General features: G+C 41.2%; 1 protein-coding gene across 1 annotated transcript in view; it reads right to left on the bottom strand.

Annotated features, from left to right (window-relative positions):
• Window positions 1-22,058, bottom strand: part of FAM171A1 (family with sequence similarity 171 member A1) — an 88,074-nt gene that overhangs the window by 31,936 nt on the left and 34,080 nt on the right. Inside the window, exon 2 of the mRNA XM_048306781.1 lies at window positions 3,818-4,045. Coding sequence (XP_048162738.1) covers window positions 3,818-4,045 — 228 coding nt within the window. The remainder of the gene's footprint in view (window positions 1-3,817; window positions 4,046-22,058) is intronic.

Consider the following 22,058-nt stretch of genomic DNA (forward strand, 5'->3'; position numbering starts at 1 on the left):
AACCATATTTTCCAATCTTTTAATCACCCCTGATACAAGTCCAGTTTCAAACATTCTTCTTGAAACGTGGATCCAGAGCTAGCTACACATTTCCCTGAATGGATATGCCAAGGACAAGTCCTGAAACACTATACTCTGCCTTCCCAGTTTTTACCTTATTTTACAGGTAAACAATTCCAGATGAGTTCTCCTTTCCCAAAAATACTATAAACATCATCCTCTGCTCCTAAAACTGTATTTCACCACATTGACAAAACCATGGTTTGCTTTGACTGACTGTCCTGGTTTCAGCCAGGATACAGCTGTTTTGTTCTCTGTTGCTGGTACAGTGCAGGGTTTTGGATTTGGGATGACAATAATGTCAGTAACACACTGATGGTTTGGGTGTTGCTGAGTAGTGCTTACTCTAAGTCAAGGACTTTGCAGTTTTCCATGCTTTGTCAGTGAGAAGCTGCAGAAGAAGCTGGGAGAGAGCACAGCCAGGACAGCTGATCCAGACTGGCCAAAGGGATATTCCATATCACAGAATGTCATGGCCAGTATATTAACTGTGGGGAGTTGTCTGGGAGGGGTCAACTGCTGCTCAGGGATGGGCTGGGCAATTGTATTGTGCATCACTTGCTTTAACCGGGTTTTACTCCCCACTCTCTTTTTGTTAGGTCTCATTCTTCTTCTTATTATAAAATTTTACTTTATTTCAATTATTAAACTGTTCTTACCTCAACCCATGTTTTTTACCATTTTATGATTCTCCTCTCCACCCATGGAGGCTGGGGGGGAGCAAGCAGATGGATGGTACTTAGTTGACAACTGGACACTGACCCTACCAACTAAGGGTCAACTTAGTCTGAACTGTGCTGTCTCAGCAACTCCCTCTCTTCATTGCATACACTGCTCCAAAAGAAGCGTCCTTTTTAAATAAGGATTACCAGTCACAAATGTTTTCTTCCGAATTATTTACAAAGAAAAATCTATGCTTAGTTAAGACCAGACAGATGAACACATCTTCCATCATGAACACTTCAACAACTCAAGTGATGTTAAATTAATGAACTGTTAATAAGTGGAGTCATGGCTCTGCTGATAAATATTTTAATGCAAGAAGAGATCTTAAATCTTTCCCTCCTACCATTTATCACAATGTAAATAAATAATCCTCCTGTTTAAGCAGTAAAGAGCTAGTAATTATTTTGGTTAATGTAAGAAAAGTTAATTTCTGTCAAATTATAAGAACAGAAAACCCTCGATGTTTACTCCTTGAAGCTACTACAACAATATCACAAGTTCAGTGGCTGCACAGCTTTTCAGCATAAGGCTATAACTAATGCATATTGCCTGGAATAATGATGGAAGAATCCTGATCCTTTAGGAAAGTTCTGCTACAGGACTTTAAACATTACCACCCTATGGCTTTCAAACCTACTCCCTGCTCGTGGTTATCCTTTTCCCATTTGAGGTAAATACAGCCATAGTCCAATTACCACAGCACACAGGATGGCATATCAGCCTAAACACTGCCCTGGGTGGAATGCTGCTCAGAATGGGGGATCTGCTCTGTGAGGGACAGCTCCTAGGACTGTTAAAAAGCATTTTTGGGAAATGAGGATCCAGCTGTATGGGTGTGTCCAGACTGCATACTGCAGAATGAACATTGAGATATGCTGCCTGCTCCCCATCATTCAAGCCAGCTTAAAAATAACAACAAAACAACTTGCACATTTTTCAGAACTTCTGTACTGTGCTAGTTAAAAGCATGCTAGGCATTTAAATACATGGCATTTAAATAGAAATAGATCTTGGAAAGTTTTTTAAAGACTATAGGCATTTTAGTCAGTACAAAAAATAAAAGCCTAAGTATCTTGGTCCTTAACTTTTATGTCATGTACCTTTTCAGGACTAATTCAAAATCTACATAGGGCATATCAAGTTGTAACTTGTTGTTTCTTTAATCAAAGAAAGGAATAAGTTCAAGGTACCGAAAGCAAAAGAAAGGATTCCACTTCCAATTAAATCAATGACAAACTATCTTCCAGTTTGAGTGGGGGAGGATCAGAGGTGAAACGAATCTACCTTCTGAGCTAAGCTCACATTTCAGCCATGGAAAGAAAGATTTTGTGGAACCTATACAATTACTGCTCTTTAAACTTCAATGACTTACTAAAACAAGAATGCCCTGTTTAATTCTCTTCCCTCAAAATCAGTACTTAAGAAAAACAACAAGCAAAAAACTAACCAAACAAACTCCAGGCTATGGAAGGGTACATCTCATTTAAAAGACCTAGGGTACAAGTCAGAAAGGTAAGAGACACAAGGCAAAGTTATTGCATACTTTAATAATTTAAAAGCACATAAAGTATGCTGAGGAAGCTGCACTTCATCTTACTGAAAGAGAAGAAAACCCAAAGGAAAGTGCTAAACAGAGTCACAGAACAATGATGGCTGCAAGGGACCTCTGGATGTCACCTGCTTCCACCAAGCAGGGCTTGTCCAGTTGAGTTCTGAATGTCTTCAAAGATTACGATTTCACAACCTTTCTGCTGCTGCTGTAATGAATTGTTGCTTGTAATCTTTGTTGCTGCTGTAATGAATTGTTGCCTTTTACTTATTTGAAACTCTCCTGGCAGCAACTCTTCAGTTGCTTCTTATTCTTTCACTACACCCTAAAGAGCTTGACTAAAGTCTTTTCTGTAGCTCCATTAAGTAGCTGAAAAACATGGTGGAATACAGTACAGAAAATGTGGAAGAAGCCACTCTTATCTGAAGCAAGTGAAAGCAGATAAGTAAACAGCATGTTGAAATGCCTAAAGCATAATTCTGGGTTTGAAGAGATTCACGCTCCTTTCTCCTTCTGAAAATACATTTGCTACTTGACCTTGCAGCAAGTCACACAGTCCTTCTGGCTATGTAGATATTAATAAATAAAATGGAGCCAAAACATGGAATTCAACACTGCCCTGGGAACATGTATACTATTTAAATATTAGTGCACTTAAAGCCTGGCATGGCTTTGGCCCAGGCTAATAATCAAATCTGAGGTGTGTGTTATTTAGGTGTGATTTGGGTGTAATACAAGCCTGGGACCATTCCCAAATATCATGGACCCTAACCGTGGCTGAGGATTACAGGAAAGGCAGATGAAACTCAGGATGTGATCTTCATATAGATGTTTCATCTTGAGGTTTGAAAGCCACCCTCAATCTGCTCTTTTTAGCAGTACAGAAATAGGCTTCATGACTCAATTTTTCCTCTCATATAACTAATGTAAAGTTCTGAGGCATTCTGATAAAAACTAACATGCAAGTATTATGCCTGTGGAAGAAGCAAAGCCATGCTAATGTACTAAAAATCCTTACATCTGGATAATGTAACTGCAGATTAAAACTGTTCTATTGACATGGCTAAGAAGTAAAAGACCAGGACTTTTTTCATACACTACAGCCTATGGTGCAACAGTTGTTGCTACACCTTGGAAGAGAAGCAAGAGTACATCACAGCTGCTGAAACAAGGCTCTTAGAAATGGTGTTTCCATAAAGAAAAAGATCTGGAACAGATTTCTATTTTCTGTGGAGCTGTAAGAGCACCAACAAATGTTTGAAAACTGATGTAGCACTGTATCAAGGACTGCCAGAAGGAGAGTGAGTCTCTGCTCAGCCTTGATGCTGCAGTTTAACTGAGGTAGAAATGTTACTATTTTTGAAATGGGCCGATGTTTCTCCCCCCACCCAGGATCTCAAGCATTGAAACACATCATACAAAACTGTGTAGCTTCCTTTAGATGCAAAATCTTACCTCAGAACAAAAATAAAGATCTCTTACCAGGCAATCTTACAGGTTTCCATGGTGCAGAATTTGGCACATATGCATGTTTACTAGCAGTCACTATCAGCTGATTGCCCAATTTATACTGAAACTTGAGGAAGGCAGTGCCATCTGCTCCTGAGGTTCCAGATGCAATGGAGATCTGGTTGGTAAAAATCTCAATGAAGGCTTCAGTTACTGGCTGATGGGTGCTGGCATCGCTTACATGGACCTTCAGCGTTACTTCTGTAATGACAAACAACCACAGTGATTATTGTCTGAAAAGCTTCTGTGGAAGGCAGCAGTTAGAACATGCTGACACACCAATGACTGAAAAGACACCAGCTCTGCCATTTTGGTGCCATGTACAACATCTTATACTGGCCCACAGCTCTCCGTCTCAGGCAGTCACTCTTTAGAGACACTGCAGATTCTGCCACAAGCCAGACCAGGTCCTGAATTACTGCTCGACAGCTAACTTCAACTGTGGAGGCATCTATCTTCCACCTGTGACCCACATGCAGCTGGGCAGCACATCACCAGGGCAGGCAACATTCCCTTCAAGGGGCAACATGTCAATCACACAGTACTGTTGTACTATAGCAATTCCAAATGTGTGCTATCAAACACATGTGTTACCAACGGACAGCAGGGCATGGAAACTCTCTGTACGGTCCCTGCCTTGCTGCACCTCTGCTCCAGCCAGCCTTCTCCAGCACGAGTGGGGAGAGGGAAAGGCTGAAAGTGGGGTATGCTCCTCACTCCTTCCCAAAGCAATTCTCTCTGTGTAGCAATGGAATGGAGGAAATGTGCATGATGGAAGCCCAGGAAAAAAATGGGCAATAGAGTAGGCTGTGCTACAGTTGGGAGATTTTCAGCTCCAGTGGGAGAGATTGCCCCAGCTGGTACAAGACTTCCCCAGTGATGCCTAACCAAGGTGGTGAATTCCCACAGGATCATGTCCATGTCCTCAAAGCACAGGACAACCAGGTGGGATGCAGAGTGCTAGCAGTGACAGCAGGAGCCCTGACACTGCTGTATCACCTGTCCCCACGTACAGCTGGTGAGAAGCAAAGAAGTGATGGTTAAGGCAGTCAGGAGAATCATACATCTTGCAGATATGCAGTCAGAAGCCAACACAATGGACTACATTTTTCTTGAGCAATTTGCCATTTTTCCAGAAACTAATTACTAGTTTAAATGTTTCCAGATGTACAATATTTGTCCACTCTGGGCACTCCTATGACTAAACCATGCATAGTGTCACCAGGCTTTTGTTACATAAAATGGAGTGGCTTGAGCAAGACAGTCCCTCTGGAAGGCATTCTTTATCTACCATTATTTTTCTGTGCCTACAATAGTTCCACTGCCTCATGCTATAAAGTAGCAGCTGTTGCCTTTCTGCAACAACCATGACTTAAATGCAATGCTGTGTTGAAAAGACCAGCAATGATCTACTGCTTCCACCAAGACACTCCTCGGGTTCTTTTTGCTTCCAGTTGCCTCTTTCTCTTAAATGAACACCTCCCTCCCTCTTTTCTCTCCCATTCTCCCCTTTCTCTCATTCCCATCCTAATTTTTGAAAATTCTGTTGTTCTTGCATCAAGTTCCCCACCTCAGCGTACTCTATTCCCTAAGGTAGTAGATGGTATTTTGCAAACTCCCTTATTGTGTCAGGAGACTTCAGCCTCTCACAAGCAAGATGCTCACACTCCATGTGCAATGCATTTCTGCATGTGATGCCCAGAGAAGAGAGCATGACATCTGTGCTAGTTTAAAAACAGTCTAGTATTTAGTGGGCGGGAGAGAAGCTGCTCAAACTTTTATGTCCGGCACAGAGCCATTCACTGAAGGCTCTGACAACGGGCAGGTTCCTAGCCCAATTAGACGAGTTAGTTAATGCTTCTGTGAGGACGTATTTAAGAAAGGAAAAGCCACAGGAAGCTCTCTTTCTTCTCCCAAGGGGTGGTAAGGAGGCTGCCGGGGCCCATCCCAGTGGGGGGAGGGCACTGGGCCCCATCCCGACTCCCGAGGCCAGGACTGCGTGGCCAAAGCCCTTCTGAGGCCGGAGCCGCCCGTGCAGTGCCAGTGAGGACCATGCGTCCAGGACCGGCCATGCGGTGCTGGCAGGGACCACGTGGCCAGCAGCAAGAGACATCATGAGCAACTCCCAGATGCAGAGCCCGGATGAGATCAACCACTCAACTGCAACTTACAGACACAAACTTTCTTCCAAGTCAGAGAAAAATGAAAAGTGAGGACACGTGAGGAGAACCAACATGGTGGCACCGAGGTCAGTAAAAAAAAGGAGAGGGAGGAGGTGCTCCAAGTGCTGGAGCTGAGATTATCCTGCAAGCCATGGTGAGGACTATAATACAACAAACTGTTTCCCTGTAATTAATTAGGTGCATGGGGGGGTGCAGAGATCCACGCACAGCCCATGAAAAAGAGTACTCACACTGGAGCATGCAGATACTGAAAAGCTGTAATCTAGTGAGGAACTTGAACAGAGAGAAATGACCCTTGCTTTTAGCAATAGAGAAAAAGAGCCTTCACTTCCAAACTAAAACAGCTCACCCTTAAAAGACTAAACCCCACGAACTGAAATGACCCATGCTAGGCGGTTGTGGGAAGACTGCTTGACCCGTGGGAGGGATTCATGTTGCAGCAGGTTTGGGCGGGCTGTTGCTTGTGAAAGTTAAAACCACACTAGAAAAGTTCGCAGAGAACTATCTCCCATGGGAAGGATCCCACGGCACAGCAGAAGAAACTCTTTTCCTTAAGCATACTAAAGAAAGACTTTTAAGAAGCTAAATATTGACCAAAACCCCCGTGTTTTGTTTCCTTGCGCCGTTGGTAGGAGGGAGAGACTGGGAAAGAAAGGTGTTCTGAAGGTTTCCTTTGGTCCTCATTACCCTTTTTACTTTCAAGTCCGTTAATAATAAATTTTCTTTATACTGTTTAAGTTTTAAACCTGTTTTGCCTTACACTGTTTATTTTTCAATAATCCTTAACTCATGAAGTTTTTGTTTTAATTTCCCCTCCTCTGCTTAACTATAGCAGAGGAAAATAAGTAGGTGGTTTTTTTGTGGGTGCCTGGCACTTAACCAACTTCAAACCATGACAACCTCCTGTTCATATATATTCAAAAACATTACACTGATTTCTATAGAACAGTACTGCTGGTACAGTTCTGTTCTATTACTAACGCCTTGTAAGAACTTATTTTGGTGTAAGCCCTGAGCCAGCAAGATATAACTCTAAGAATAAAGAAAACAAAGAACAAAATCTTTGTTGTGAGTTTCAGTAGTGAAATGGCACAATTGAGTATACAGAGAAACACACTGTAACAACCTAAAATTTTAAAATGATGTCAGGACCTAATACAAAAGTATCAGCACATCTGTCTTAAGGGCATTTCAGCCAGAAAGAACAATATCTTGGGCCCTTTTATAAGCAGGGACCTTCTCTCTGAATCCTACAGTACTGAAAATGCCAATATCAAGCAGCCCTGCACAAAAACCCCATTAGACAACTCATCATCATCACAGCCCTTGCTTTAGAACTTGGCAACGGAGGATGCCAATTTAGATGGGAGCAGCATGAAATACATTCTAGTTATTAAAGATTCTGGACTTCTTCCCGTTTTGCATTTAGTAGTCAAAGGAAGCAATGTACATTGAAAATCAGTGTCCACATACTCTGGTGCCCAGTAGAGAGTGCATCCTTAGAAATCCTGTCTTGACCACCATGCAACTTGTGAAATCTTGTGTATGTGAAAGGTAGCCACACTAATCAATGAAGGAAAATATATATATGCATGTATTTACAAACATGAGGACAAAAACCAGTGTAAGTTTTATTTCAAAGTGGAGGGATTTGCTTAGATCCAAAGCCAGACAGCTGTGCTCTTAGCACTTCCCACTTTGAATTTCCTAGGGAAAAATGCAAGAATAGATGAGGTTAAGAATAATGGGTGATACATTAAAGAAAAAGCAAGAGAACAGGACAATTTCTGTTAGCAATCACTGTTAGCAATTTCAATAACATGGAAGTTTAGCCTTTTCTAAAACAACCACATATAACACGGAACCAAGGAGTTCTGGATATTAACTACTAATTAAGGAAGAGGGTAAGAAAACAACAGAAGTATCAAATCAATTTGATTCCTTATATACATCCAAAATTCTAGAATAGAGACTACTACTAAAATTGATCAAGAAAAAAAACAATAAAATTTTCCTGTATACACAAATCCATCTTTCTCTTCCCAAATCAGTGAGCTAGGCCATGGGTATCTCCAGTAGGAATTTCTTTATCTTTCACTCCATAGCTACGTAAGGTCTTCTGTCTGCATCCTTCTTTCTTTCTGCATCCTACCCTCTTTCTGATAAGGAAGGACAGGGGTTTCCAAAATCCTGTTTCTAAACAGAAATGACAAAGGCAATCACCCAAAATGGAAGACTGATGTCCTGAAAGGCAGCAGATTGGAACTGCTGCTCCAAACCCCACAGTCCCTAGATCAGACACTGGGCTTGTTTTCTCCTTCTCTTTGATATTTAACATGTTTTTTTCCTGAGCAGATAGAGAAAACCCTAGCAGCCTGAACAATCCCAATTCCTTTTCATGTGTTATCTTCCCTGACAAACATGTGAAATGTATACTACTTGCTTAATTCAGGGCTTTCTCCCACACAACAGCTCCTTTTTCTTATCTAATGCAGCAGTGAAATCATGAACACTAAACCTCCGTTATCACTGTAATTTCCACAGCAACTGAGTGATTAAAAGCTTAAAACTGGAAAGAAATCGTTGAAGAAAATATCCTCTCAAACAGTGACGTGATGAGAACATGTGAAGAGAGACAGTAAATTTCAGAATTGTTAGGATATATTCAGGCACTTCTTGAACATCAGGAGAACTGGAGAAGGGAAATAAGACAGCAGAGTAAGGTCAAGAAATGACCCAAGATCAGTCTGATCTCTAATTAATAGGGAGGTTTTAGATCAAAAGACTAGGCATACTGGATGGAATCAATTAGAAGCTGTTTAAAAGACTTATTTTTAACTATGGAATAGAGTATTTAAAATATCTGGCAAACTTCTTAGTCGGTACTCTCAGCAAACAGTGGGTATAAAGCAGATACATTATTCTTGAGCTTTGCAGCCTGCCACAGCAACAAGCTCACAGAGAATTAAAGACACACGGACTCAGAAAAGAAGGACAGCTGTAGACGAAGGCAGGGAACTGAAAGCACTGCAAAAGATGAACTCTGAGAACATGAACTCCGAGAACATGAACTCCTAAAGGAAAGCCTGCTTCATTCTCACACTATTGTATGTACAGCAGGAGTATTTGCTAAGTTGTGGAGGGGCTTTGTTCTGTGCTACTAATGAAGTCCTGGAGAAAGGAAAGGGATCTAAAGGTGAAGAGTGCTGAGCACTCATGTGAGAGCAAAGCAGAGATGGCTGAGGTGACAGACCCTGGGCTGATGAATTCATCCAGGGAAGCTGTGGTCTCTCACTTCCCCAGACAAGCCAGCCACAGTCAGGACAGGCTGTGTATGAGCCATAGCCCTGTCTGATGTACCTGCCAGGTGTGGTGTGGTGTGAATGCGTCTCTTTCAGAACTCATCTGTCTGACATGTACTTCCCTGGTGGCTGGTAGCACTGGTGGACACAGGTACTATAGAGCCAGAGTCACTTGCCTGTACCACTAGAGTCTGTCCTGCCATTGCATTCTTACAGGAAAGATTCAAGTCCAAAGCAAGAACCACTTAGGATAACTGTCATTTCCAGAAGATAAACCACGAGCAAAGACATCCTTTCTGGATGGGAAAAAAGCCTGTGTCTCCCTTTCTAGTGCAGGTAAGAATGGGCCACTCACACATGTTAAACAGTGCAACCCTTCAACTCTGCTTCAAGAATTCCAAAGCAAAGTGGGAAAAGGAGGTTAGTGGGAAAAGAGCACATACAAGTAGGAAATGCAGGGGTAAATTCCACAAAGAGATCAAGGTTGATGTATATGTATGCTCAAGCAAGTCTAGTGTAAATCTGTTCTCTTGTAGTTATAGTCCTTTGTCTTCTTTTAAACAATAACCTCCTACTTGTTTTTCAAATGTGTGCAGACCTAAACTACTAGTTACTGTGAAAACAGCTGCTTAAGTGCAACTCCCTCCCAGTTTTCTAGTACTAAATTTATTGTAAGCTATATAAAAAACCTCCAGCATCTTCAACGTTATAATTTAGGAAAGTGAAAAAGACAAAAACATCCCTAAATGGTAGCATTCCAATCCAGAATCCCATCTGTCTTCTTAATCTGATTTTTGAGATTTTACTAAGTTTAAACTTTCTCTGAGCAATCCTTCCTGTGCCATCTGCTCTATGAACCCTACTGCCTCGCCTGAAATACAATTAACCTTAAGAAAACTATTTCTGCAGTTGTAACCCCTTCTTACACTCACGACTGCTCTTTACATTGCTGTGAACTCTCAGTTTGGGAATGATTTCCTTCAGAACTGCTATCATCATCGCTGTCTTCTAAAAGCACGGGTTTTAGGTGTTTTGGGGTTTTGTTCGTTTGTTTGTTGGGGGTTTTTTAAAGTCATTAACGTAATCGAGAAAATAAAATCCTGAGCGACCTGAGCAAAGGCAAACTGTCACATCCCAAATACTGGAATAAACAGAGAAAAGTTATGACACAGATTGGAAACCAAAGATCACAATCCTATTTAGATCCCAATCCTGCAATTTGGTTTCTGTGCACACACCCCTCTATCAGGCAGACTCCCACTGACGTCTGGTGGACAGATGATCTCTTTTGGGAACAGGCTGACACAGTCAGCTGCTATCATTTAGCTTTTCCTTTGGGGGTCCCTTATCCATGGACAATGACAGGATATTACCAAAGAAAGAGATATTTAAATGATCTAGGTTTTGATTAGAAAAAGAAAACTTCCTGCTCATTTAAAAAATGCCGTTACGAACTTTACGTAAAATTGTGTACTCTGCTCTGATTGAGTTTACTGGCAACATGCCTGGCTTCGAATCCTACATGCCAAATGGATAAGCTTTTCTTAACCTTTTGCCCATGTGTGAGGTCAATCCTCAGCCAAACAATAGGATTTTCATTTATCTAAAGGAAAACATTTTCCTAGAAAAAGGTGTGTTCCCCATGCTTTAGCCACAGATGCCAACGCTAGCATTTACATATCGAATCTTTCTAATGTGCTGCATCAAGAAAGCTCTACTGACAATCACACTTCAAAATAGCAGCAGAGTAAGTTTGTATGAAGAAAAAGAAACGTGTATGTAACATCCCTCCAGAAGCACATAGACTCTGATCTTCATTGATGTTGTCAGCTGAAAGCAGGTTCTCAAGCAGCACCTCAAATAGCAAACTACGTATGCTTGAACAAGATTCACAGCAAAGATGATGACATCCTCTATTCAGAACTGGCTCTGGTGCTCATTACAGGAAAATCAGTAGAGCTACACAACCTTCCCAACCACCACAGATGGCCCAGGTTTCAGCTGGGGTGAGTGAGTGCCACTGATTTCCAGGGAAGCCAACCATGCAGACGGTGGGACACAGGACGTCTGCTCAATGCCTGATCGGCAGTTCTCCAGATGACACCATGGCTGCTGTAGTCCCTGGGATCAAGAAGAAAGTTCTTTACTGCACTGGTCAGAAATCCAGTAAGGACTACACAACACAGCTTGGTTCTCAGACTCAGATTCAGAAAGGATTTAGAAAGCAGAGGGGTTCAGAGAAGAGCCATATAAAAACCCAGGGGACAGGGAAGCAGCATTGGGACTGGCCATCTGAAGAACATGACCTCCTCTTCTTGCAAGAGAAGGCTGGATCACTGTGCATAACAACGAAACTGCAAAAGACCTAGTAAGCTGTGGACCTTTAGTCTTGCCAACAGGGACAGCCAACAGCTGTACACTGAACCTAAGCAAATTCAGGTGTCATTTCTTAGCAATAAAAGCAGCTTACTAGATAGTAGACTCACTCAGGCTGTGAGAAATTTTTTTTTTAATAGCTTTTAGTTCTAGGTGTTTAATTAAGGCTTACAATTAATGTTAAGAGTTAAGAGTATTAATGTTTGATTCTAGCACATTTATGAAGCCAGCCCAAGTGGTTGGTTGTGGAGCTTCTTTTTAGCACTGGAATATGAATTTGCTAAACACTTTTTACTTTAGAGATCAAGGGGAAGACTATCAGTAGGGTCCTCTGCACACTGAGTACTTGCAGTGTGATGACTATAATTAACTCCCACACCTCAGAAGTCAAGAAGGAACTTTCTTCCCCAAATGCACAATTGATTGATTTCTGAGTTTTTCTTTTATTCCTCCCTCTTGCTCTTCCTCAGAAACAGTAGAGATCTGATGCAACAAGAGCTGCATATTCCACTCTTGGCTGACACAGAGAAGCCCCTAAATGATACCTGATCAGAGCATTCTGCTCACCTCATCTCTGCGGACAAGCAGGATCCAGGACTGTGGAGGAGGCTACTCTTGGGTAGCACGTGAGGCTTTTTCCCCCTTCTCTGCAGCTCAAGTTGATTCATCTGTATTTCTCATCTAACATTCCTTGCTGCTCCAAGTGCCTCAGGCATTACTGGCACTGTGGCTGGTTCCTCTAGTGCACAAGAATTTAATTTTATCTTAACTAAAATAATTAGACTTAATCCTCAATATTCAAATAAAGCACAGTGGTCTGTGATATGAAGGACAGGCAGGTGCCCTACTTACCTCTGCAGGTTTAAAATCCATTGAACAAAGTGTTCATAAACTAAAACGATAAATACATTAATTTATCTCACAATGCATTATCTCCTAGGGATAATGCACACAAGTTTTAGTAAAATATCACAAAAAGAATTCTACTATATGAACTAGAGCAATTTATGCCACATGCAGTGAAAACCAGGCTACTATACAAGCCCTGTATTCAAAGGGGAGGGAGGGGCAGTAATGGGATAATAAAATAAAGACATTCAATATGCAGCTGTCCAACATGTAAAAGAAGATTTGCATATTCTGACCTGCTAGAGCCTAGAGCATTACCACCAAAATTAATTTCTTGGGAGAAAAGGTAGGAATTTGCTTTAATTAAAAAAAAAGGGAGCTATATGCATTATGCCCAAATGAGACTCCGATACCCTATTGTTAAGTGATTAAACAAGCATTTATAATTAACTTGAAACTCACACGGCTATGAAACTCATGAATAGCAATAGTTGCATTAATAGGTCTGCCTTTGATCTCTACAGGAACTGTGCATGACACAAACTAATTTGATTTCCAAACCTTGTCTCTTAGACATGGAATTAAATAAAATACTGTCATGGAGCGCAGATGGAAGTTGAGTTTCAAAGCTTTAGCTTGCCACACACATAATGTATTCTTTACAAGACATGAAAAAGTAATCCCTCTTTTTTTTGTAATAGAGCTCTTTGAAACTCTGTTTGGGGATCAATATGGAATGAGAAGTTAATGCACTGATACTTTCTAGTTGCTCAGCATTAGAGTTCTCCACTGACTCAAGACCACAGCTGATTTTGTGACATCAGCTCCGAGGATAACACCACATCGAGCTCAGCCGCTGCGGAGCTCACAGGGGTTTTAAGCCAAATTTACATCTACAGCACCACCAGTCTACTTTTGGGAAGGAAGGCTTGGATTTGCTTAGCCACAAAGGCACGTGTTACATTTTCTCTGAACAGCTTTATCCTATCTATTAATAAAGTATGCATCTGATGAAAGCAATTCAAAGCAGATGTATCCTATGTTTAAGCAATCCAATGTATGTTCAGTGGGGCAGCAAGGAGACAAGCACTTTTTTTTGCTCATTTTCAAGCAGCTATAATCTTAGGTTTAATCTCTAATTTCCAAAGCCTGTTGTGAAAGCAAAGCTAGATACCACTTTGGAAGAAGGTATTTTTACTTGAGTTGTTTGTTTTTAAACAAAGCAGTGTAACAATTCAAACAAACCCATCTCAAGTGCTTCTCTACATTCCCATTGCAGCCTGCAGTGCAAACTCCCACTTTCATCTCAGTGCTCCACTGACGTAAGTTCATGCACATACAGAGGCGAACTACTGCACTAAAATTTTATCTAGGCACTTGCACGTTCCCTTTCTTCAAATAACTCGACAGTTGATATAATTGCTTCATTCCTTGCAGAAGTTATCCCCAGCTGGAAGACAGGAAAATTAAATCATAGGTGAAGCTACACATGGTAACCATCTCACTCCTCCAACCCAGCCAGTCTGAGCAGAGAGCTCTGCAGAGTGATGAGGAGTGCAGCACTACTGTTCAGCTACCCCACAGCAAAACCAGGAGCATACCTTCCCACCCCACCTCTGTGGCCTGGCTCTGAACTCTTGCTCCTTCCTTTGGGCTATCCTACTTCTCCTTGGACTTGCTGCTGTGTTGGTTGCATTCACTAACACAGCACTGCACCAGCCTAACAAACCAAGTGGCTCAGTGCCACGTTACCAGCCTGAACTGCTGAAGCAATGCAGCCCCACATGCCAAAATCAGCAGAACAGGCAGGTGTGGGGGTGGAGAGTGGTGGCCAAGTGCAACACTGGCAGAGGAAAAGAAGGAATTTAGGACCACCCCTGCTGGTTCATGGGCAATTCAGCTCTGTTGCATCCCTACGGTCACTTTGAAAGGGTGACGGTCCATCTCCTGACCTAGGCAAGCTTAAGGTCAGTATTCAGCATGTACAGTTGCAGTAAACCTTTATTCTGCATTTATCCCAAATCCCATACCGATTCTTCAATAATGTCCCAACCTCTACTGCTGCATACTGGCACCACAGCCCTAAAATCTCCTGGCTCCATCACGACAGGATGCTGGTGACAATGCCAGGAAAGGGCTGGCAGCAAGGACATTTGCACAGGCATTACACAGTGTTTCCAACTGCTCCTGAACACCCAAAAACCTCTACAGTCAGTTGGTATCTGTGACTGGGTGGATGGAGGAGGTTACTGTTGTTTCCTCCCAACCCGAAAAAGCTTCCTTTTATTAACATCTCTACATGCCACTTCCTGTGACTTCTGTCACAATAGCAACAGGATTAAATGCCACCCAACTTGTCTACATTGAAATTTTCCTATCCTCCAAAAATATTTATTTCCAAGTTTTTGAGATTTTTCTGTTTAAAACAGTATTTCTATTTCCTCATCTGGAATAGCTTAAAAATTTAATTAACCTGTGATCTAGGTCTTCCTCGAGATAGTGAATAAAAACTTCAAATAAAATAGGACCCATTACAGTTCCCTTCATGCTAATACTGTAAAGCAACCCCAGCTTAATACATGGCCATTTATCATGACACGTTGTTTTCTCTTTCATCCAATCTCAGTCAAATAGAAGCAGCCTTCTGATCCAAGTCAATTAATTTTTCAATTAATATTTTTTGCACCAGGCTGCTGTACTGTCTATACTTCAGCTACGATGACTGCATATATATGCAGAGCATACATAACTGACTCAGCAACCAAAACTTGTGTCAGTTTAAATTACCATAATAGCCATGGTGATCTTAATTCTTGGCAGGGGATTAATTTTTAGAGCCATTATGATTTCATGAGAAAAAAAATTCTAATCAGATTAGAACTCTGAACTTTGAAAAATTATTTTCTATTCCCCTACACAGGAAGTCAATTATGTAAATCAGAAGTTATTGGCTCTTCCACAAAATCATAACGGAAAGGTACAGTTACACTTGCAACATTCATCTTTCTTAGACTCATTGTGTATAAAAACCACAATGTGACAATGAGGGTTTGACATGCTGCTCACACACCTTATCTTGCTTTCCAAGATGGGAAGAACACTGGAGAACACCTTTGTATTTCTTGGTCACCTTGCAGCTCTGATTCCCAGAGCTGCTTATCACAGTCCCATGACTACCACTGTAGCCAAAAATGAAGTTCTGGAGGTCCACGAACCAGGCTTTGGGAATGGGTGAAAGTAACTTGGGAGTAGCATGTTTGCTTAGATAGTATATATAATTGCCTATCTCAGGGGGGTGTCTGAAAGGGATGACACTCTGCTGAAGGACTCCTGGGGTTTACAAATCAAAATGCTAAAAACCAATGAATCACAGCTGATCAAATAGATCAGTGAATGATCTGTTCTATTTAGAGATCAATCTTGATGTAAAATGCTGTGACTGGCCAGAAAATGGCAGAGGAAGGCTGAGAGGAGATGGGCAAAGGCTATGTGCCCTGAAGCTAAGGGAATAATGCAGGGTGGGACTGACCACAGCTGCTGCAAACAGGGCTAACTGTATCTCAACACAAATGGCACCCGAGGGTCGCCTTTGTGTTAGATGAACAGCTATGTCATTTGAGTGAATCAACTGACTACACCACAGCTGAGTGGATCAAATCTTTCTCCAAGTTCATAAAAAAAGTGAGAATGTCTCCCAAACTAGCACAGGGAAGGCATATATACATGGCTCAGACCAGGAAAGCACGTAACAACTGAACAATTAGCAACATAAATAAATAAAATCAAAGATAGCTGTGTGCTGGTTTCAACCAGTGTATTCCTCCTCAGCAGCTGGTGATGGCCAGCATCACGATGGTGAGCATATTATAGGGACCAAGAACTTGTACCACATACTGTGTAGTGATTGTTATTGTTGTTAATGTATTTCATATTAACAAAGTACAAATTACATTGGCATTGTGATTTTGGTATAATTTTTATCATTTTGCTAAATCAAAAATCCCACGTAATGTTAAATATATCTTCAAATAACTAAACTTGATATTACACATATGGCCTACCTAAAGGAGTCCAGACAGAGCATACATGCTTCTGGAAAATGCCCATATTTATTTACTAGTTTGTCCATTTGACAACATCAAAGAGTTACTGCTTTTACTCTGGCATAAGCTCATTCTACATGTTTATAGCTGAAAACAGCACTCTGCTCAAGCTCTTTCCCTCAGCACAGAAGCCCTCAAATTCTTTCATTTCACCTCCTCTGTTTCTTATACTTGTGCTACAAAACACACATCTGTTTAAAAGTAACACTATCACACAGGGCTGCTGGTTTTCAGTTTGACAAATAAGGCCACTTTCCCATTTACAAGCAGATACATAGAACTGAAAACATTGCAGCAGCATGCTCTGCTTCCTTGGCACAGACAGCAACATGAATATTTTGTAGGCTACTTAGTCTATCCATTAAGCAAGCATTATGAAGTATTATTATACTGGTTTAAACAAACAGCTGTATGCTTGGAAAGTGATCTACTGTGTGCAAACAATGCTTCTAGGAGAAGCAGGAGGAAGGCCTTTCTAAATACCCAAATCATACAGAGGCTAAACTTACACAGAAGCTGCCATTAACAGGATGTGTTGCAGGAATTTGCTGGGATGCAAATGAAAAAGGAGATATATGAGACCAATAATCAACTTCTAAAAGGGCAAAGTATGCTCTACTATACATTGTGCCCAGAATAAATATAATATTAGCACCTGGGGACATGGTTTTGTGATGAACATGGCAGTGCTTGGTTAATGATTGGACTTGATGATCTTAAGAGATCTTTTCCAACCTTAGAAATTCTATAATTAGCAGATAAAAGGTTCACATATGTATGTACACACACGTATGCCAAGTTAAACTGAAAACACAAGGCGCAGCTAATCAAACTAAAAATTACAGCATTTACTTAAAAATTTCCTGGACAGTACCAGTCCACATCACTTTCCTGAAACCCATTCAAAAACCAAGTTTACAGATACTTTCCTGAAGTTAAGAAAATGTGTAGTTCACGCAGGGATATCTCCCCTTTGTTCATTTGTAATTTATTCTGTTCTCACACTCACAAAAGAATCACTAAGAAAAATTACAGTATTCAGCAGTTAATCATTACTTTAAAGGAACCAGTCTAATAAATTTAAAACATATTCTACCATATTTAGTCATAAATACAATTCCAGTGAGTATTACAGGAGTGTTAAGCTTCTTGTAAACATGTAAAATAGAGATACAAATTCCTCATCTTTCCTTCTTGAATTTAATGGTTGTAGGAAATCTATAAATACCAATTTTTATCAACATATTCAGTATCACTTCATGCTTTGTATTATTTTGACATTCACTTCTATAAATTACGATAAATTTAAAGTTCACATAATTTCAACATGACCTGAGATTTGGGAAATTAGTATTTCACAACACAAAAGTAAGGTATTCCTTCTGCTTTGCTGAGCATATGTTCTAAGTCAAAATTGCTCTTTACATTTTTGGCCCCCCTTCACACTAAGATTCTGGAAAAAAACCTCAACCCACACAACTCAAAGGATGTGTGTGTGTGTGTGTGTGTATACACTCATCATCTGCAGCACGCAGTTATACAGGAAGGCTGATTTATTTATTTCAACAACAGGTCTAACAACCCAAGTGGTCAGTTGCTCTCTTGAGGTTGCAAAATTACTTAAGGGAAGAGGGGAAAAGGACAGTAGATTGCTATTACTGCTCAAAGCCAGTCTGAATTCCCAGCTAGTCTTGTGCTACCATAACAGCATGACAGAGATTTCCAGCCATCAGCTGGCCAAGCACAATATGCACCCCTTTAAAGAGCATAGGAAATGGAGAGGTTAGGCAACCCTGCAGCACCCATCCTGTAGGAACCAGAGGTCTGCTGCAAGGATGCCAACAACCAGTTCAGTTGCCTTAGATGTTTATAAAGAAAAAAGGACTTCGCATCCACTGCTCTAGTACAGGATCAGCAACAAACACCGCAACACAATAGTGACAGTTCTGATTCTATGTAGTTACAATAAAATTCTACAGACACATTAACATCCTGTACCCATATACATGTGGATGCAATATAGGAGAAACAAAGCAATTAAAAATCCAATCGTCTTAAATGGCAACTTAAAACAGCTTATCTGCAGACTCAAGTTTCTCCCAGAAATGGCAGAGTTACTCTAATGCTAAGATGCTCAAGGTGAACAAGATGGATTTTCACTTCAGCTTTGGAGCATTCAATCGGATACTCCCATCTGAGTGGGTAGTTAAGTAAAGAAAAATTGAAGAAAGTAAGAATTATTACCAGCTAATGTGAATGAAACAACTTTTAATATTTTCACTCTAAGTTCATCTTCCTAGCCATTAAATGATTATTAAAATTAAGCTGAAATTATTTGGTAGTTACATTCACATGGAGCCCAAAATGCTTGGGGTCTCAAATAGCACGTAACAGCAAGATAATAATTTGGCTAAGTACAGTGACTCATAGTGTATAGCTACTCCTTTAAAACATGATGATTCTTATGTTAGCTGCAATACCAAAGCCAGGCAAAATACATTTCATATTCTTTTCAATGGGTATGCTTACATATAAAACACGGCTGCCTACTTTGGAGTTTGGTTTAGAAACTCATTTTTGTTACTGCCATGCTAAAACTGCAGTGAAGTGGGTGGAATTTCTTAAAATCTCTTTTTAACTAGGAACCTCAGCCAAAATGTTTTTGAGAGCCACTGCTCCAATTCCCTTGGTAGAAAGGACTCTTAGAAAATCAAATAGCTAACTATGAAACAGAATGGGTGAGATTTCATGATACACTTAGGGATGCAGTGCTAAACTCGCTGTCAACACAGTGGTAGAAGCAGATGGCTCTGCAGGCCATAAGTTACTTTTGCACCATGCCTATCCTTTTCCACAAATTAGAGGGGTTTCCTGGCAAAGTGCCCTGGGGACTGCCTGTTACGCTCGCAGTAACAAAGCCTGGACTCTGAAGATGTGGCCTTCACCTTGACAATTCTCCCATTTCTGCTGCCCAGGCTACATCACATGCAGAAAGGGTCTGTGAAAGGTAGCTGCACTCCAAGCCAGGAGTCCTCTGGCAGGCAGAGCCATTGCACAGCATCTTCCCCAGCCTAGGTCCCTGGAGCAGCATAAGCCTGAGGGTCTCACCCAGGAATCCTGGTCTGGGCTACTTTCTGCTCTTGTGCTAAAGACTCATATGGCTTAAAAACGGCCACCTCTTTGGCCTAGTGACCTACTGCTGAAATAACTTGGATAAGGTGATATATTTAGACCCTCAGCTATTAATTTTCAGAACTGCTTGTGAAACGCCTTTTATTTAGGTACCTTTGTCCTAGTGTTCTCATGCTCCAAGACTCCATCACTTACTGATACACATTTTTTTAAAAGGAAACAGAGAAAGCTCTGCTAAATGCAATTAATTGTAATAACCTGAAATAAACTGATTTACACTGGAGCAGTATGTCTTGTTTAAACTTCCATTTTATTTAAGTAGGAGTGATAGCAAATACATTTAAGCAGCAGACCTGCCACAGTTTAAAAAACAAAACAACAAAACACATATACATTACTTTGGCTCTCTCTGCAACAGTTTAGGTCAAACCATTCCAAGTTTCACATGAGACTATACTAACATGCAGAGAAAAACAGGCTTCAGAAGTTAATTCTACAAAATGTACAGAAATTTGAAATTACTTTTTAAAATAACAGTTTTCATTTTTCAACAGCTTCATTGCAACCCTTGCTACTTCTCCCCCCAAAAGTATCCTTCTGAAAATATGCATCCTTTTTAGATCACTTGCAGTGACAGCAGGCACACTGATTCCAGCAACTGTAGCAGCTCAGCTGTAAAGTTACCAAACCTTTTTGCCAAATCAACCAAACCCAGAGTTACAAGCAGCCCTAAAGCATGTAGCAAAATATGCTGAATATCTGAAACATGGTATGATCATGAAGGTCAGAGCAGCGAGTAGGCTCCTTGGTATAGCAGAGTTCTGGAGCTCCTTCCTCCAGGGTGAGGATGCAGGCTCCAGCAGACTCACACAAAAGCAGCATCTTCTGTCATTTTGTGTGGGCAGCCCCACTTGCTCTTGCCTATCACTCAACTGCAGCAGTTAACAGATGGGACCTGACCTACTCCATTTTGAAGAAAGCAATCACCGGCCAGTCTGTTTTGGTTTTTCCCCTCCCGTGGCAGTTTTTTTTCAGACTACAGACAAGGCCCTTGAACCTATAGATTATATCAAGAGTCACAAATGACACCTGAAAAAGAGAAAGTCATGAGGCTCACCAGTGTTATATGGCCATTTTTACTGCTACTAGATTTTTAAATATATTTTAAATAGGATCCATAAAAGCAAAAAGATTAATAACTACCGGTGAATGATGAAGGAAGTCTATTAAAGATGGCAGTGGGCTTGCTTCTTGGTTTAGGGTTCTTAAGAAGGAGTCACAGACTCTATTTAGGAAAAGGAGCTCTGAACTCAGAAAGAAAAATTGTACAATAACAGAGTGAAAATGTAATGAAGGTAGGGCAGCATCTAGCTTTTGTATGAGTTAAATGAAAGCCTGTAGATAAATTTATTCTAACAGTTCTGTAACTTGCAGAGAATCGACAAAATATTTCATGCTCAGTGGGACTTTCACCTCTTATTAGATAAAAAAAGATGAGCAAATGTATCCTTGTGAAAGGAAAGGCCTTTGGGCTGAGCTGGGAAGAGCAGTAAACGGACCTTAACATGAGCTAGCACACAGCTAACACAGCTGGGAGCCCCGCTGGTTACCTGCCATGTCTGCCAGCCTGGGTAAAATGGGAGGGGATAGGAAGACGAGAAGAGGCGGACAATCTCCATTCACTGCAACAGGGAAACGAGAGTGAGGACAGATGCTTACAGGAAAGTCACAGGTCCACAGATGTTGTCCCTCCATCTTCCTGGAGTTTAAAAAAAACCCCATAAATGGATTTTTCTCCCTGAATACTGGACTCTTCTTCCTTTTTAAGTCCTTATCACATTCCAGTAATTCCTGTCAGCTCTAGACTGGCTGTTGCTATTTGCTCTTACTTGGACTGGCCTTAAAACTGATCCAAAAGTATTCAGAGAAGCAAGGTACAGAGAAAACTTTTCCTTGGTGCAGCAGTGAAAGACTAACACCTACATGATGCCACAGGCCCTGCTCGCTAATACAGCCATCGCTCCACTTCCCTTAGGTGCCAAGGTCTCTGGGATGAAGGTGTAAGGCAGCAGGGGCAGCGCACAGCTGTGTTCCCCGCCGACAGCCAGGGGCTCTGCTGGGGAAGCTGCCCCATCCCCCACAGCCTTGGGTGTACACACTTCACTGACATCATCCAAGGTTCACTCCCCTCCCAGCACGTCCACCCTAGATACTGACAACATCTGCTTTGGGCCAGAATACCCTAGCCTTTTGACTCCAGACTCCCATT

The sequence above is a fragment of the Corvus hawaiiensis genome, chromosome 1 (genome assembly GCF_020740725.1).
Source record: "Corvus hawaiiensis isolate bCorHaw1 chromosome 1, bCorHaw1.pri.cur, whole genome shotgun sequence".
Lineage (NCBI taxonomy): Eukaryota > Metazoa > Chordata > Aves > Passeriformes > Corvidae > Corvus > Corvus hawaiiensis.